The sequence below is a fragment of the Topomyia yanbarensis genome, chromosome 2, assembly GCF_030247195.1.
Source record: "Topomyia yanbarensis strain Yona2022 chromosome 2, ASM3024719v1, whole genome shotgun sequence".
In the NCBI taxonomy this organism is placed as follows: domain Eukaryota; kingdom Metazoa; phylum Arthropoda; class Insecta; order Diptera; family Culicidae; genus Topomyia; species Topomyia yanbarensis.
The window spans coordinates 128,869,099-128,887,880 of NC_080671.1; the positions used below are offsets into that span (position 1 = coordinate 128,869,099).

General features: G+C 40.2%; 1 protein-coding gene across 7 annotated transcripts in view; it reads right to left on the reverse strand.

The window, feature by feature from the left end:
* The window catches only part of LOC131681277 (transcription factor SPT20 homolog), a 137,107-nt gene that overhangs the window by 56,367 nt on the left and 61,958 nt on the right, over positions 1 to 18,782 (reverse strand). For all 7 annotated transcript variants that reach the window (XM_058961999.1, XM_058961996.1, XM_058961995.1 and 4 more), the window contains exon 2: positions 7,594 to 8,335. In XM_058961999.1, the coding sequence (XP_058817982.1) occupies positions 7,594 to 7,707 (114 nt within the window). In that variant the 5' untranslated portion in view covers positions 7,708 to 8,335. The remainder of the gene's footprint in view (positions 1 to 7,593; positions 8,336 to 18,782) is intronic.

Below are 18,782 nucleotides of genomic sequence, written 5' to 3' on the forward strand. Positions count from 1 at the left end.
TTAATTTTATATTTAGTAATATTTTTGTAAGAAGGTATATTTTAAATTTTATTGAAATTACAGATTCTGAGGTAGATGGAAATCCACATGCGATGAAAATTTTATCATGCAACCTTCGTACATCGTGCATGAGCTGTCTTAAACTCTTAACTCAAGATTTCTAACACGAAGCATATTATAATGGGAATTGAGAAGCTAACAATACATTTGAAGGCTAGAAATATCTGTGTGAATTTCGCTTATCTGTAGATGCATAATGTAATTAACATTAACCCTCTGCTGCCCAACCCCGTTTTTAGTGAGATATGGGAAAATCGCTATAGAATATTTAAAACACGATTGTATGTTGTCACCATTATGAAAACCTCTTCAGAACATTCACATTAATCATACATTGTTTGCATTTTGAAATCACTATGTTAAATACATGGTCGACAATGACTGGGCAGTGCGTAAGCCTCTCGTACCTGAAGGCATAAAATAGACCCCACTTGCGGTCCTTAGCTTCCTGCCCAGTAACTCCTAGCCCTGGCCTCCTCGTGGCGTCGACTGGGATACGAGTAACCTTAGTGAAGATCGGGTAACCAACCCCGGTGGGAACTTTGGTCGTATGCTGGCAGGGAAGGGGGGGGGGGGGTTACCCTTCTTCGGAAGGTGTAAACCTGTCCTGGTGCCCAGGTGGGACCTTAAGCAGTCCTGGCACGATGGCCCACCGGCGAGACAGGTGGTTGGCGTAGGCCCTATAAGCCACCCCTTAAAAAACCCACATAACGAACAATACAGAAGAGAATACGACCCAGAACAATCGGCAACAACCCAGGCGACGAATAAAGGATCACGATTGGAAACTCGGAACATGGAACTGCAGATCGCTCGGCTTCGCAGGATGTGACAGGATAATCTACGACGAGCTACACCCCCGCAACTTCGATATCGTGGCGCTGCAGGAACTTTGCTGGACGGGACAGAAGGTGTGGAAAAGCGGGCATCGAGCGGCTACCTTCTACCAGAGCTGTGGTACAACCAACGAGCTGGGAACCGGCTTCATAGTACTGGGCAAGATGCGCCAACGTGTGATCGGGTGGCAGCCGATCAACGCAAGGATGTGCAAGTTGAGGATCAAAGGCCGTTTCTTCAACTACAGCATCATGAACGTGCACTGCCCACACGAAGGGAGACCCGACGACGAGAAAGAAGCGTTCTACATGCAGCTGGAGCAGACATACGACGGTTGCCCTCTGCGAGACGTGAAAATTGTCATCGGCGACATGAACGCACAGGTAGGAAGGGAGGAAATGTACAGACCGGTGATCGGGCCTAACAGTCTGCATTCCGTATCAAATGACAACGGCCAACGATGTGTGAACTTCGCAGCCTCTCGTGGAATGGTAATCCGAAGCACCTTCTTCCCTCGCAAAGATATCCACAAAGTCACCTGGAGATCACCGGACCAAGTAACAAAAAATCAAATCGACCACGTTCTAATCGACGGTAGATTCTTCTCGGACATCACAAACGTCCGCACTTATCGCAGTGCGAATATAGATTCGGACCACCACCTGGTTGCAGTATGCTTACGCTCAAAACTTTCGACAGTGCATAGCTCTCGTCGAAGCCGAACGCCGCGGCTAAACATCGAGCGGCTACAAGATGGCAGAGTGGCTCAAGAATACGCGCAGCAGCTGGAAGTGGCACTACCAACGGAAGAGCAGCTAGGCGCAGTTGTCCTTGAAGATGACTGGAGAGATATCCGATCCGCCATAGGTAGCACCGCAGCCACTGCACTAGGTACGGTGGGCCCGGACCGAAGAAGCGACTGGTACGACGGCGAATGCGAGCAGTTAGTCGAAGAGAAGAATGCAGCATGGCCGAGAATGCTGCAACACCGCACGAGGGCGAACGAGGCGCGATATAAACAGGCACGGAACAGGCAGAACTCGGTTTTCCGGACCAAAAAGCGCCAGCAGGAAGACCGAGATCGCGAAGCGATGGAGCAGCTGTACCGCGCTAAAGACACACGGAAATTCTACGAGAAGTTGAACCGCTCGCGCAGGGGCCACGTACCACAGGCCGACATGTGCAGAGATACAAACGGGAATCTTCTCACGGACCAGTGTGAGGTGATCCAGAGGTGGCGGCAGCATTACGAAGAACACCTGAACGGTGATGCAGCAGACGACGAGGATGGCACGGTAACGCACCTGGGAGCACGCGCGGAAGACATTACACTACCGGCTCCGGATCTCCAAGAAATCCAGGAGGAGATTAGCCGGCTCAAAAATAATAAAGCCGCTGGGGTTGACCAAATACCAAGCGAGCTACTAAAACACGGTGGCGAGCCACTGGCTAAAGCGCTGCACTGGGTGATTACCAAAATTTGGGAGGAGGAGATTTTACCGGAGGAGTGGATGGAAGGTGTCGTGTGTCCTATCTACAAAAAGGCCGACAAGCTGGATTGCTGTAGTCACCCTGCTGAACGCCGCCTACAAGGTACTCTCCCAAATACTATGCCGTCGACTATCACCAATTGCAAGAGAGTTCGTGAGGCAGTACCAGGCGGGTTTCATGAGCGAACGATCTACCACGGACCAGGTGTTCGCTCTTCGTCAAGTACTGCAGAAATGCCGCGAGTACAATGTGCCCACACATCATTTGTTCATCGACTTCAAAGCCGCATACGACACTATCGATCGAGATCAGCTATGGCAGATTATGCACGAGTACGGATTCCCGGACAAACTGACGCGATTAGTGAAGGCGACGATGGATCGGGTGATGTGCGTAGTACGTGTCTCAGGGACGCTCTCGAGTCCCTTCGAATCACGCAGAGGGTTACGGCAAGGTGATGGTCTCTCGTGTCTGTTATTCAACATCGCGCTGGAAGGTGTAATAAGAAGAGCAGGGATCGACACGAGTGGTACGATTTTCACAAAGTCCGTTCAGCTACTTGGCTTCGCCGATGACGTTGATATTATTGCACAAAACTTTGAGAAGATGGAGGAAGCCTACATCAGACTGAAAAGAGAAGCCAAGCGCGTCGGACTTGCCATCAACACGTCGAAGACAAAGTATATGATAGGAAGAGGTTCACGAGAAGAGAATGAGAACCGCCCGCTTCGAGTTTGCATCGGTGGCGACGAAATCGAGGTGGTTGAAGAGTTCGTGTACTTGGGCTCACTGGTGACCGCCGACAATGATACCAGCAGAGAGATTCGTAGACGCATCGTGGCAGGAAATCGTGCTTACTTTGGCCTCCGCAAGACACTTCGGTCGAACAGAGTTCGCCGTCGTACGAAGTTGACCATCTACAAGACGCTGATTAGACCGGTAGTTCTCTACGGGCACGAGACCTGTCGAGAGTGTCTTCGAACGGAAAGTGCTGCGTACCATCTACGGTGGAGTGCAGATGGAAGACGGCACATGGAGACGGCGAATGAACCATGAGTTGCATCAGCTGTTGGGGGAGCCGCCCATCTGTCATACCGCGAAAATCGGACGACTACGGTGGGCCGGGCACGTAGCCAGAATGTCGGACAATAGCCCGGTGAAAACGGTTCTCAATTGCAATCCGACCGGTACAAGAAGACGTGGCGCGCAGTGAGCACGATGGATCGACCAGGTGGAAGACGATTTGCGGATCCTTCGCAGATTGCGTGGCTGGCGACGCGCGGCCATGGACCGAGTGGAATGGAGGAATCTTTTGTATACGGCACAGGCCACTTCGGCCTTAAACTGTTAATAAATAAATAAATAAAAAAAAATACATTCAACGTTGAAAGTTTAAAATTCGAAGAAAATGAGAAAAAAAACTATTTTGTGAATGGCAATGTTTACGCTTTTTTAAATTTTTGGAAGAAATTATTTTCAAGTTGCTAACTTGTAGTACTCCTCTGTGGTTGTGAAATCATTATGCGGAAATAAAAGTTATTAATAATAAAATCTTGACTCGGACATATTTGAGTGTATAATGATAAATCCGTAGCTTTCGTGAGCTGGCAATATATTTTTCGGCTTTCTCATTAGAAAAACGATCTACGATAGGTTTTAAGCAAAACAAACATTTGGGCAGCAGAGGGTTAATTTTTTAAGAAATGTGTACACCTCAAAAATAATATCCATGCATAACTATTCTATATTTCATAAATCGCAAGAAAAATCTCTAATGCATTCGTTTGGTAAAGTTGAGTAGAAATTGGTTTCAAAGTGAAACATGAATATTTCGCGAATCTATAAATATAAACGGTAGATTTGATTTCAAGGTCAATCGTGTATGAAAAATTAAATAAAACATTTTGAATATTCAACTAGTGTTATAGTGGAACGTTGTTCGTGGTAAATTTCTCATAACTCAAATATGCTCATAAACATTTGGGAATTTTCTAAAGTTTCAATGTGGAGGCCCAATTTCAAGACACAACCCTGATGTTCCTTTCATTCTAAAAATAACAATCGAATATACCAGATGTTGGGTAATCTAGCTATATTTTCTTCAGTATAGTATCTCACATGGTAATATCTTGAGGTGTCCTGCATTAGCTATTGTAAAGAGGAACGTTTTCGGATCTTTACTAAAAAGTATAGGGGTGACCGATTGGCTGGTTGGCCGAAGGGGCAGGTTGACCGAGTGCCTTTTATGAAAAAGCTATTATGCGTAGTAGTGACATCTATAGTGATGAAATAAGAGATTAGAATCATTAAAAGTCGGAAATTGTTTATAAAAAAGTTGATTCCGATATTTTATGTATTAAATGCCAAACAGGTTTCAGAGTCTCCGGCGTGTGCCGCTTCAATCCTGAAATTTTTCCTCCTGAGGAGTTTCTGGCAGGATTTGTCGTACTCGACCCAACCCCGAACAAAACTCGTCCATTAGCATAGAATCTGCTGCAGATGTAAGCCTCTCTGAAGACGTCAGACCTCTTCCCAAGGCGAGTGCACGATCTGATTCGAAGAAGTGGCAAGTTCGTAAACACCGATTCCCCAATAAAAGCAGTATTGGAGGAGTAGAAACATGAAATCAAACGTAAGCGTACGCTGGCGGTGGAAAAAAAAAGTCAGCCAGAGCTGGTAAAAAGTTGACTAAAGCTGCCAAAAGTAAGTCCAAAAGGGTTAAAAAGACTAAAAAGTGAAGAGTGGATTTTATTATTACGTTACATTCATCCAAGTGCGTTGACGATGAACGATGAAATTAACGCCAAAATTATCGCCATTGATTTCAATGGAAAAATTATCGATTCAAAGACATCGCGTTGAAACGATAACGTTGAATTTACCACATTAACAACCCTGGTCCAGATCGTTAATTTAGGAGGAATTTTAACTTTCTGACAAACCTGTATTATTTAGTCGTATCATGTCTTAGGATGAATTTGTGTGCATCAGAAGATGCTTCTTTTTGTTGGGATAGTTATTAGGGTGGTTCTAGTATATCTAAAATACGAAAACAAATTTTTTACTCATGAAAGAGCTTCACGGTCTTCCACAAAGTAGTAAAGAAATTTATTTTGAATAAATTCGTTAAATAAATCAAAGCTGTTATATAAGAAATTTAAAACAATGGATCAGATTTAGATCAGAATTTTGTAACAAGGAAAAAAACGTTTTTTTATATAGCTTTCGTATCTTTTACTATTTGTTTAAACAACCTTTCAACAACTTATAGAAAACTTCAACTTTATTTTTCTCATGGTTACTGAAGGTCTAACTTTTCTCTTTCAAAAGTTATAGACACTATTTCAACGCTCATTATCACTGATGCGGGCACCTAAAATTGAATACTGTTTTAACCACATGAAAGATCATATTTTTTAGTATAATCCTGCCAAGAAACTGACTGGACATTGTAAACTCAATTGTTATGCAATTGCGTATCCATATGTTTGGTTCTCCATCCACAGATGAACATATGTAGAGGGAGCTAAAACTCAAGAATATGCTATACAGTGAAGACCCGATTTTATCAGACCCCGATTTTATCAGCTTTTTGACCCGATTTTATCAGCTTCATATGAAAATTGATAGTTGGTAGTTTGATGGACTCTAGCAGATGAACCAAGTTGAATTCGAGTAAATCCTTTCTTGAGTATATTTTTCTTATCTCAGATATCCGAAAATTTTGTTCTTGATTTTGCGCTGTCAGAGCCCCTTAAGCGAAGTTTAAGCAAAATAATCAGGAAAGGTTATGAGGCTATATCTAGGGACCAAAGAAGGCAGGTGTTGCGAAAGAAAGATTGAAAACAAATGCAAATCGCATGATTTTTGTTCAAGGGCAGGTTTTCACAGTGTAACCACGTAATTGTTCCAGAATTTATGGCACTTTAATTACGAATTCGGGAATATTTTTCCTGTGTGCACATTTCAAACGTAATACGGGATGGCGGATAATTATCAATTGACCAGTATTTGAGACCCCACGGATATGTTCTCGTTTAATGTCAAATTCACTTCCTTTCCAACACTACTCCTTCCTAACAAATATCAAATACAGCTAGGGGAAGATGGGGTAAAACGCACCCCCGGGGCAAAGTGCACCCCTTGCTTATATCGAAAACTGCTGAAAATTTCTAGAAAACAGCAATACCAGTCGGAAGTCCGTCATGGTAAACATACACTGTCAAAGTTTGATAACCGTACATCAATAGCAGCTCGAGAAATAAACAAAAATCAATAACGTGCTCTTCTCATGTAATTATTGTGACTCATGCAACAAGGATGTTCAGCTCTTATAAATGCTGTTTTACTATTATATCAGTGCATTCCAGTTCTATTTATACCGTTATTCATTATTCTGTCGCACTATATATGAAAAATCTACTAAATAGTCCACTTTTTGCTGAATTTATATCTCTGCTCCATCGGGGGCAAAATGTCCTCTTCTTTGATTTTGCTGATTTTTAATCGAAAACAGAAAAATCGTTCTGAAAACTTACTAATTGCATAATCTAAGGCGATTTAATGGCAAACTTTTGTGAAATCCCGTCAGAAAACAAAACTACTTGCTTGTTCACCGAGCATTCCGCCCCGTTGTTGCGATGCATCCTGCCCCGTTGTTATAGTGCATTATGCCCCGTTTTTATGGTGCATTTTGCCCTGCTTATTTTTCAATATGCAATTTTTAATGATTTTGAAGAATTGAATATTTTTTAAGTTTTTGAATATTTTGCGAAGCGTTATAATTGTGATTACAGAGGAAAATGATGACTAAACGATATCATTAATTCAATTCTCCCAATTGATGTTCTATAACTGAGTTATGATCATATTTCCTTAGGGGGTGGGTTTTATCCCATCTTCCCCTATATCATACTACCGATAAACGTCAATTCGTAAAGTATTCATTTTCATCAGTATTCACAGGTCAGAGCTAACCGAAATTTAGTTTGATATTTTTTTGATTTTTTATACAACTTCAGTAAGCGGACTTCAAAAAAATTTCCAAAATGTTCTAAAAATTATTTTTAACGGTTTTTACCGGAAATCTACATAGATGCTTAATGTATCTGTGGAAAGCTTCGTCCTGCTATAAAGAGTATTTACACATTAACCTTACGCGTATCTTTATTAATTTCAATTCATTAGTTTAAACGTAGAACTAACCTGATAACCACACGTACACGGGTAGAAGTTGAGATCGTCCACCTCCAGTGGTTCCATGCACAGTGGGCATTCGACCTGCTCCTCGTCGCCGCTACTATTGTTCATCACGTTCATGATGACGCCGGAGGATAAATCGAAATTTACTTGCACTCCTCTTTTTACTCTTCTTTCTTTAAGCCTAGACGATGCTTTGTTTTTCACAAACACACAAACACGTGCAGAAATGCAATCAACAGGGCCACCCGAACAGAGTCGGGGAAAGAGCAACAACGGTTGAGCTGACAGTGTACTTCGACTTCGACAGGATCTCCGGAGAATGCACTCACGCCGACACTGACTTGGCACTAACAAATTACACTGACGGGAGCACAACTGGCCGGATCAACACGGTCCAGATTCTTCTTGGCAGTACTTTTGCACTTGGATTGATTTTTTTACTCACTCACTACGCCACGCACTGTAAGTACGATCGCCACCTGTGACAGTGGGATTCGTCGCTTCTTTTCTTTTAGCTAACTGAATTTAAAGCACCACTTTTTTGTTTTGTTTTCAAACTTTCACCAGTAAGGATCACTCTCAGTAAATACTGCACTGGTCTCCGCACTGTTGGAGTACGCTTCGCGTAACCCAACAGATTCCGGTAATGTTCTAAAGTTCAAGTGGGGTTTTCAGCTTTCAGTTCCGTTCCGAGCTGCGGATTGACGGATGGGAAGTGTCGCGCTGGTCTTCACTCATAGACGATCTGTAATGGTACAAATTTAAATGATGTATTAGTGTGGATCGGAATGGGAGGCAGAAAAATTATTTTTTGCGGATGGTGGGAAAGTGCTATTTCGCAAACAATAGTAATTTAGAATTTTCGGTTCGTTTAGGATGTAACCTTTACGGCCAGTTCAGCAGCAGCAGCAGATTGTTAGCAGATATATACGACTGCGAAATAGTGATCAGCGCGCAATTCAATAGCCTCGAACTGTATAAGTCCGAAAACCAAACCGGAAGAGAAACTGTTACAATCAACTAGCTCGTCGGTTCGGTGGTTGTCTGTTAGCTAGAAAAAAACATTTTGCTTTACGGTATGCGGCACGTCTTCACCCCATACTATTGCGTACGGAAAAATGTACATCTAACATCACTTTAAAGTATATTTTGTTGTTCGTCCGGAAGCTACACAATAGTGTCCAATGCTTCCTGGAGCACTATGTTACATTACAATGTAAAGTGACAAACAGAACCAAATTTAATGATAGCATTATTAATAAGATCAAGCTCAAGTTTTCATAGTTGGTTCGCCCTCTATACTTCTGGGTACAGGAATTCAAAGAACATATTAGGAGGTATCATAGATAGCAACTCAACTAAGATATAGAAATATTTATTCTATTTGCTAGATCGGAAGTTTCAAGCAGCCGCAAAGACGGTGTCGCCAGTGCTTCGGGACATGGTGTGCTAACCTCTGCACTAGCGCGACAACCGGAAGGGTAAACAAAACTTGCGTAAATGAAACAGTGCAAGTATTTATGAAAGTTGTTGTACATAAATATCTTGGTTTAAGAAGGTTAAGCAAATGATAACATAAGAAAAACAACTGGAGCAACAAAAACAAAGTAAACAGTTATTCTCGAATTGCGCAAAAATACTTCTGTCCATGTTGTTTTACCCGATTAGATAAGCGATCAAAGATTCGGTAAAAATAGGGCAATAAAACACAGCTGATTTCTTCACCGGACGGGAACGATAAAGCTGTCAATTGCTATTATCGGGAAGCTTACCATCGATTCAATAAAGCTGTTCTCCGATTGCAAAGTATTTGCATCAGATAGAGACTGCAGTACCAGACCGTACCAGAAGAAACTGGAAGAACTCCGGAGCAAACGGGGAGAAATTCGTTGTTTGTATTCTCTTCTTCTTTTTACTTTTCTTCTGGTAGCAAACCGTAATATGAAGCAGCAAGTTTTTTTGAGCAAACATAATATCATTCAAGAATCAATTCGAGGCATCTCTCGTTGCAGAATGTGAAACTTTTTGGCACCGCGTACCAATCTAGATTTCATTACAAGTTACATATCTTAATAGGAACAGTATTGCCTATTACATTTGACACCTGAATGGATTTCATTCCTGGCCTGAATAGCAGCGTTCGCCTAGTAGAATGTTCAATCTCATCCTTCATCACCTTGGATCAAGGACCTATTAATACTCAAACGACGCTAAGTACCTATGAAAATAAAGTTGATGCGTGTTAATCCAGTAACTTAATGGTTTGATGAAAAATCCTGTGTTTTCTAAAAGTTGATTAGTTTGCAGTTAATCAATGGTGATAAGTTAACATTTCCTCAGAATTAGTGGAGTATAACGGTGTGAGACTGTAATACACTAAACTAGAAACTAATTATTTTTGGTTCAAATGTTATCAAATTTTGGAAAATAAGACTAGACACGCAACGCTCCTGAATATCAATTTTTCGGATTTGCTGAACTGTTGAATTTTCGAACATTTGTTGAAAAAAATATCGTGCGTACTCCTAATGTTGCCTACCAAGATATATCCCGATAGTTCCCTTCTATACTAACATAATTTCATTCCCATCATTGTCGTAAAGATGCAGAGGTAGTTTCGGTCTCTAGAAAAAGCGAATAGAGAACTCCGAGGGAAGACCCTTTCCCAGCAGAACAACCTTGGTCGTGGCCGGCACCGTTAACAACCTCTCTCAAACAGCTCGGTGAATAAGCTAAGCAAAGCATGTTATGTCCTAGAAAATTATTCACAAAAGAAACTTTTTATATTGGTAGTTCGTAGCTTGGGTAATTCTTTAAATAATTTTCAGAAGTATTAAATTTTCAGCTTGAAAAAACCGACAGCCATATTCGAGAGCACAATGAAAATACAAAAAACAGATGTCATTCGCCAAAAAAAAAATCAAATATGAAATTATCAACAGTCTGACCCACTTAGAATCTGCACATATCAAACCAGGTAATATTGCACTCTCGTAAAATTTTTTTTATCCCTTTATGGGCAACTAGGACCGAGCGTTGTGGCTTTCATACATCCTTGACCTAACGGACGAAGCTATGGTGCCTTGAACACAGGCAACGCAGATCCAAGGCAATCATTGAAATTATAAGTTCTGCGTTTGAGATGTACTTCCCCCGGTTGCCAGACGCAAACATCTAATTATTGCGTGTGACATTGTATGTAAAGTCTAATTATGAGTCCTATGGTGATGTGTGCGTGGAAGGTGTGAGTTTCAGCGTTCGAGTCCAGGGGTGCATATCTGTCAGTTGGCGTGGGTAGTGTGATCGCAAAGGGCTCGAGCGTTTGTATGTTAATATGTTAATCGCTAGCGCTAACGTGAGTCTGATGTTTAATTTTTAGTGCTAGATGCTAGAATAGTCAGTTTTCCCATATCACTAGAATTCCCGGTAATATAATATAACGTTTTGTCTAGTGAGTATGAGCGTCATTGTTTGATTGGTCCAACTGAAGGTATGAGTCGAGGCTTCTATAGACTTCCGGGAGTGACCGATTCATGATCACGCGAGTGGTGGGTTCGCTATACACTCACAAACGTACATAGGCACAAATCTCCGATCAACATGGGGGACGTGTCATTTGAACCAGACGCTACTGATTCCTGATTCAAAACGTACAAATGCTCGTTACTTTCGCGATAACACAAACCTGGCCACAAACGCGAACATGCAATTGCAATCATCTACATAATATATGTAGATGATTGCAATTGCATGTTCGCGTTTGTGGCCAGGTTTGTGTTATCGCGAAAGTAACGAGCGTTTGTACGTTTTGAATCAGGAATCAGTAGCGTCTGGCTCAAATGGCGCATTCCCCATGTTGATCGGAGATTTGTGTCTATGTACGTTTGTGAGTGTATATGAGAGAATATGCAATTAATTGTGTTAGTGAGTGCTAGTATGAATCTAATTTAGGATATAGCAATAAAAGGGTTCTTAATATGCCGAATAATGAAATAAGATGCAAAGAGATTAACTAGAAGTGCATAAATTGACCGATATTATTTTTGGTATACATTAGTGGTGGGACAGCAAACTAAGAGAACTACAACATAAACAGGATTTTATCATGCTATGCTGGCCGGGAATGGATGATTCACGTGCGTCGGTAAACTAATTGTGCCTTAATTTACCAATCCAATCTTTCCGAATGAATAGAATCGAATGTACATATTGAACACTGGATTTACCAACTATTCTATCATATGCGCCACTTCTACATCCATTCTCTGATCCAGCTGTCACAAATTCTCAGACGAGCACACACAGATAGACAAACGACTCGCACATAATCACTGTACACTAGCACTAAAATCTAGCTAATAGGTTTCTACTTTTACATTTCTTTATTTATTTTATTGACCTGTGCACGATGAGGAAGCTGACCAATAAATCGACACGCAATGACCCCCACTGCGAGCTGTGCCCACAAACACTATCATTAAGCTGTTGAACAATGTTTGCGACAGAGGTCAATCCACGGCCATCCACCAGCCTGCTTCGTCAATGCGCACAGGTTGTTGGCTGACTGTTAGTTTGGGCTGGTGCGGAGTATGAAAAAAAACACAAAACATAAAAAAGGCCCATAAGCCCTCTCGGTTTCCTCGATGCACTACTATCGAGGCGTAATGCAATAACCATCTTATAGCAGTTGTCTGTCAGGTGCTGCTTGATGATGTTTGCAATACCGTTCAACCTGTCAACCTAGGGGACGGAGGTAATATTGTACTATTGTAAAAACATGTAAGATTACTCCTAGAGCGTTTTGGTGAACTCGTGGACTTTCTTTAGATCACCCACCATCGTCTGCCGCACACTCGACTAGTAAATCTTAAACATCGAGCCATCTGTATAGCGTCCTGAGCTGTCTGTTCAGTATTTTTTTTATTTCTTATTGACAAATGCCCAATGCTTTTCGAATGGGCGGAGTTGCAGTTATTTTGAGGGATTGTGACACTAGTCGATGAGATCCATCGTATTTCTGCGATGCCACTATAACATTTTCAAGTTGTAGTGGCAGTTTTTCAAGTCATTCCGAAGCTTCACTGGACATTTATTAGCTTTTGAACATATTTAGTATACATTTTCTCGACATTCTTCGAGAGTTCATCGTTTTGTTGATGACGGAAAGCTTAGTTTTAAATCCGCAGCTACAAATTCCTTGCCTGATCATTATTTTTCGAATGAGTTTCTCGGCGAAAATGGGTGAATTTGCATGAGACCGCATACCATGCTGAGACTAGATAAAATTTTATTCATCTAGACATAAGTTTCGACGTCCATGAGAAGCTATCCTCTGTTTTTTATGACATAATAGTTGTCAACTTCTGGGCTCATGTTTTGGTCACTACATTCAGCTTCGTCGTCCTGTTAGGGAGCTTGGAGGCAAGAAGTAAACGGCACAAATTTCGCAATGTAGTGTGATCACCGTAGGCGCCAAGCGTTATTGTCCTTGTGTGCAATACTTTGGCTTCAATGCGTTCATGTTAGATGAAGTGTTTACTTTTGTAAAATAAAGTCATTCGCATAGTTTGGACCAGTGAATTCTATTAGTGACACATTTCTTATATAATGAAACTGGATATTGGTAATTTCATTTTTTGTCGTGATTTATCTCACCAGTTTTTCAAAATTTCCGAATAACAGGAAACTAAGTTTTTAAACTTCAGTAAAATTCATTGTACTGAACCGAATTGCACAATTTTAGCACTGATCAGTCGTTTTAACAAATTCTATATTAATTTTTGAAGCATGTAAAGAAAGTCAAAAACTGGTTTTAATAAAATCTTGAAGAATCAATGTGGAAAACCTAAATTTGCCAGCCTATTTCAGGCAGAGCCATCAACATGAAGCACCAACCGAACACTAAAATTTTGCAATTGCAAATATAAATTTACTTCAGATCTTTCTTCGAAGCCTTCGAAGGCGACAAACCCGACCAGAAGAAAATAACTGCGAAATACTACATTCAGGTATTCTATACCAACGACTTTGTACCATAATGTGGTATTAATAAGGTCTACATAAGAGGTAAAATACCAAAAATAATTACACAGACATGCTCTACGAATAACTATTTGATAATGAAACGAGTTATTATAATGCCTGAATAATAATAAAACATGTTTCAACCTTCCAATAACAAAACTCACTGTATGGAGGTATTCAATAAGGTATTGATTTGGTATTTGTAAAAATTACTGGAATGCATAAATAATACTAAAATAAAGTATTATACCTCGTTGAGGTATTAAGCAGGTATTGAAAAATCTTTCTTCAATACCTGCTTAATACTTCAATGAGGTATAATTATCAACTAATACCAATTTTTGGTATGAATACCAAAATATAGCATGCTCGAGTTATTGGTTTTTTCCTGGTCGGGACGGAGCATTTTTCTGAGATACTGTACACGAAACCTGTTTACTGAGAAGACACCAATCGAACAATTTTCCTCCTACTAGGGAATTCGTTCTTTACCTAACAACATAAACTTACCCACGCTAGTATATAGCAATCTGAAGAATTTATTGGAATATTCCTCCTTCAGCAACCATTATACTCATTTCAGATTGAGATTGTATAAACAACGACAAACTGATATGAACTGAATATTTGCGATATACGTCGTGACTAGGGCGTTTGAAGGCAAAGGACGGAACATCTATTTAGTGGATGAGTAGACAGTATATAAAGACCGGTATACTGAGGAGACAGTAATTAAAAAATGGTCGACTGAAATTTGGCGTCTTTTTCTTATTCGCGTATTAAAAAACCTCTCATTTAGTAGGCGTTGGTATGCGGAACGTCGCTTTTCTATTTTCTTTTTTGCCATTTTCCATTCAAATGACAAAATGGCGTCAAAGAAAGATATCAATATTTTGTACGTGCACTAGAAAATCCAAAATACTTCCAAACGCATTTGGCAAAATCGCTGAAAGTTACAAAATCGACTGTGAGAAACTGGGGACATGAGGACTCCGTGATCGCGTGGAAACGAGTGTTTATATGTTCGCGATTGAAACCACGTTTATAAATTTATAAGTGCTAAAACTTTCTCTTAATCACTGGGACGTTTTTATGTTACGAAATGGCGAGTGTAGGTGTGCATGGATGATTGCGTCGGATTCGACCCCGATAAGGGGAATTTTTTTACTGTCACTCTATTGTACAACCATGTGGTCAATTGCATATTCTAGTGGTTTCTTGAATGTTCGAACGCACTGCGAGTCTTATGTTTAGGTTTGAGCGAACGGTTCTGATGGTAGAATTGTGTGAGTTCCCCCATATCATTAGATGTCACTCTGAATCTCGTTATCTAGTGTATATGAGCGGGGCCGAGGGGCGGGGTTTCCGAAAGTAACAGATTCGGGATCGCATGGGAACGCAAGTTTGTATAATCGCACTGGAGACGGCGTTTATAAACTCGTAGATGTTAAAATGTTTAAGAACGTTTTTATGTTTGCGAGATCGCGGGCGTTGGTTTGCGTGGATGATCGCAATTGCATGTTTGTATTTGGAACCAGGGTGGAATTATCGCGCAGAGCTCGAGCAATTGTATGTTAATGGGTTTGATCGCGAGGGTGTGTTTGTGTTGCGTGTATGTTGCTTTGCGTGTATAAGTTCATTTGTATGGCCGTGGAACCGCTTGCTTATTCGTATGCGCTTTTGAATGTTAGCACAAACCACGGTTTTGAGTATACGGTTCATATCTGGAAGAGTGAGTTTCCACTAGAGTATCCGGCCACGGCGCTCTGAGATTTATACTGTATATGAGTTGGTTTTATTGAGACGGAGATTGAAAGCATGGAGCTGGGTCGCTAGGACCAAAGATAGCGGCTTCCACACTTGACTGATTCATAATAGTGTGACAACAGACATTCGTATAATCGCTCCTGAGAAGGCGTTCATATATTCGTCAGTGCTAACATATTGACTTGACCTCAGGAGCGTTTATATGTGTGCGAAATCGTGGGAGTAAGTGAGTGTGATCACGATTGCATGTTTGCACGCGTAGACAGATTAATATTTTCGCGAAGGACACAAGCGTATGTCAACGTGTTTGATCATATCACCGTTTTTATGTCTCGTATGGTAGCGTGTGTATAGCTTCGCGTTCCGTATTTCAGAGCGGGAGCTCCCGGACGTACATGATTCATAATCGCACGATAGCGGGCATTTGTATGTTTGCACATGAGACTACGTTATAAGTTCCTAAGCGCTACTACCTTGACTTAATCGCCGGAACGTTTATATGATTGGGAGGTCGTGGGCGTTGGTATGCGTGAATGATTGCGTTTGATACCGGGTTTGTATTATCGCGAAAAACTCAAGTGTTTGTATTCAACTGTGAGCGTTCTTTTCATCGCGTTAGTATATGTAGGACGCGTATGCTAGTGCATTTGCATATATTAACGCATATCTATAACCGCGTGGTCGTGTGTATATTCTCGTGTACTTTTGAGTGCCAACTGGGTCGAAATCCGTCATATTTACTAGAAGATGTAAATTGAACCTCCGCAAAACAATTTGATAATATAAACAGATAGATGTAGTAGCAAAATACGTCTAAGAACTGGGTTTGAAATCCAACGTCAATACTTTATTCGTTATTGTAACATAGGGAGACGCGGGGGGTGAGTTAGAACGTTATGTAACATGTTTTTACTGAAGAATAGGGAGGGCGGATAAAGAAATTGTTGACACTTTGTTACATGGGGGAGGGGGAGTCAATTTTAATTAATGCTTGTGTCACGTAATTTATGAATGGTTCCTACATAGCAGCTAAGGAAGGTTAGCAAAAGTTAACATATTTTTCCAGGGACTCTTGCTTATACAGTTTCGAGTTTATCGTTTCGTTGGTGATGGATTGTTCGGTTTTCAGCCCGCAGCAGCAAATTCCTTGCCTGATATTTTTTAAGTAAATTTATAGACGAAAATAAACTTGAATTTTCTTGAAACTTCACGCCGTGCTCAGGCTAGATAAAAGTTTTGTTCGGGAATCTGCCTGAAAGCCATCTAGACATAGATTTTGTCGCCTATGAGAAATTTTGTTCTGTGCTCCCTCAGAACACTTGTACAATTTCTGGACACGTTTTCTGGCCAGTGGATTCTGCTTCATTATTCAGTTCGGTTTATTGGAGGCACAAAATAAACGGTGATCTGCTTGCAGGCGGATCGTGCGGATTGTACTAGAGTTAGTACCGTTTTTGTTGGTCGCGGTCCGATAGTCTTGATGGTACGACTTTCTTGATCGACCTCAACCGTTTTCAGTTCACTCATGAAATCTTAAGACATCCAGAAGTTCCACAGGAATTTGGCAAAATCGTTGAAAATTGCATAATCAACTTTGACGAAGGTTATGGAAGTGTCAGTACTTATAAACGGAATCCTTCTTATTCCTCTTCATGTTCTAGTTATTTTTCGTCAACCTATTTCCGCTACGAGGCCAAACACCGACGCCAGAGAGGTGACCCCACTAACTGGACAAAAGACATCGAACAATAAAATCATGGACCGGGGACCAACGGCTTTAGTTCCGTTCCTGAGCTTACCAGTCAACTGACCGGTTACAAATTAGGGATATCGAACACAACAGTGTAAAAAACCAAAGAAATGAGCTGTGCTGTCAACCTAGAACATTGCAATGATAACCAATTGAGATAAAAAGCAAAATATTACAACTAAACCAAGAGTGCGTAAGTTGTACACAACATTATTGAACTAGTTAGATTGTGTCGTTATGGATAATGAAATATATGTTAAGACGGATTTCAAGTACCTCTCAGATAGAGTTTTACAGAACAACCGGAAAACGAAAGGTTCAAGAAAAGGTTAAGCAGAAACAGTTGTTAAAGTTGTCGGAAAAATACTTGGTTTGGAAGGCGACTTGCACATGTGGGCCGAAAACTATAATTTTTGTGACTACTGGTACTGTCAACCTAGGAATGTTTGCAAAAACGCTTATGAAACCTATAGTCGGTTATATCAAACCAGGCAAACCCTGTGAAACCGCGCTTTCTGCCGCAATGGCACGGCAGTGTGATTTGCTTAAGAAGAATAGATAAATCCAAAGTAACATATTCAAAATAAAATTCCAAAGAAAAAATAAATGAAAACATCAAAACCACACTACCACATTTTCAGAATTGGGGCTATTTTGTCTATCTATGGAGTTAATTTCGATAAATATTGAACTATTTCAGTCAGCAAGTTCTACGAACTATTACACTAGTTTACAAATTTTGGGTTAATTGCATGAAGTTAAGAAAAAAGGTGTTTTCTAAGTCAATTTTGGGTCGCTGAGCACGAAAATCATATCCATTTTCTTTTTCAAAGAACCGTTTTTGTGATTTTTTGAAAAAGGTATTTTTGAGCACTTTTTGCAGTTTTTGGTCAATATCTCAGGAAGAAATCTTCCGATTAACACAAACGACTCACCATTCGAAAGGTAATGATGTATTATTCCAAAAATGTATAACATGTTAGGATAAAATATCAACAATTGAGGGTTAAGAGCAACCAAAGTCAAAAAAAGTAGTGTTTGGTAAAATTGCTAATTTTTAGTTAATTTTTCATAAAAAAACAAATCAGCAAAAAAAATCTTTTAAAGTCTTATGTCTTAATCTTTTAAAGTCTTACAAACTTCTCACGTGAATTTTAAGCCTAAGATCACGAAAATCCGATAAAAACTGGTGATGTTATTAAGCATCGAGTGAAAATTGCTCTGTTTTTCACATATCTCTTTTGGTCTTAAATAAGATTACACTAGTTTACAAGAAAAATGAAGTTACGAGAAAAAGTGTTTTCTAGATTAGTTTTGGGTCGCTGAATACGAAAATAATACTCTATTTCTCTTTCAAAGAAGTTCGATTTTAAAAAAGAACGTTTCTTTTTGCTTCCGCTTTTTTGTTTTTGCTCTATTTTTTATTACAGAAAAATAATTTTTCATATTTTCAGAATCTAATGTGACAGATTTTAACAATTTTAAGGTAATCGCGATAAGCTAAGAAGAAAGGTGTTTCCTCAGTTCATTTTGGATCGCTGAATACGAAAACCAACTCCATTTTTTTCAAAGAAGCATTTTCAAGATTTCTTTGAAAAAGGTGTTTTTGGGCACTATTTTAGTTATTTGTTAATATCTTGTTCATTATCTT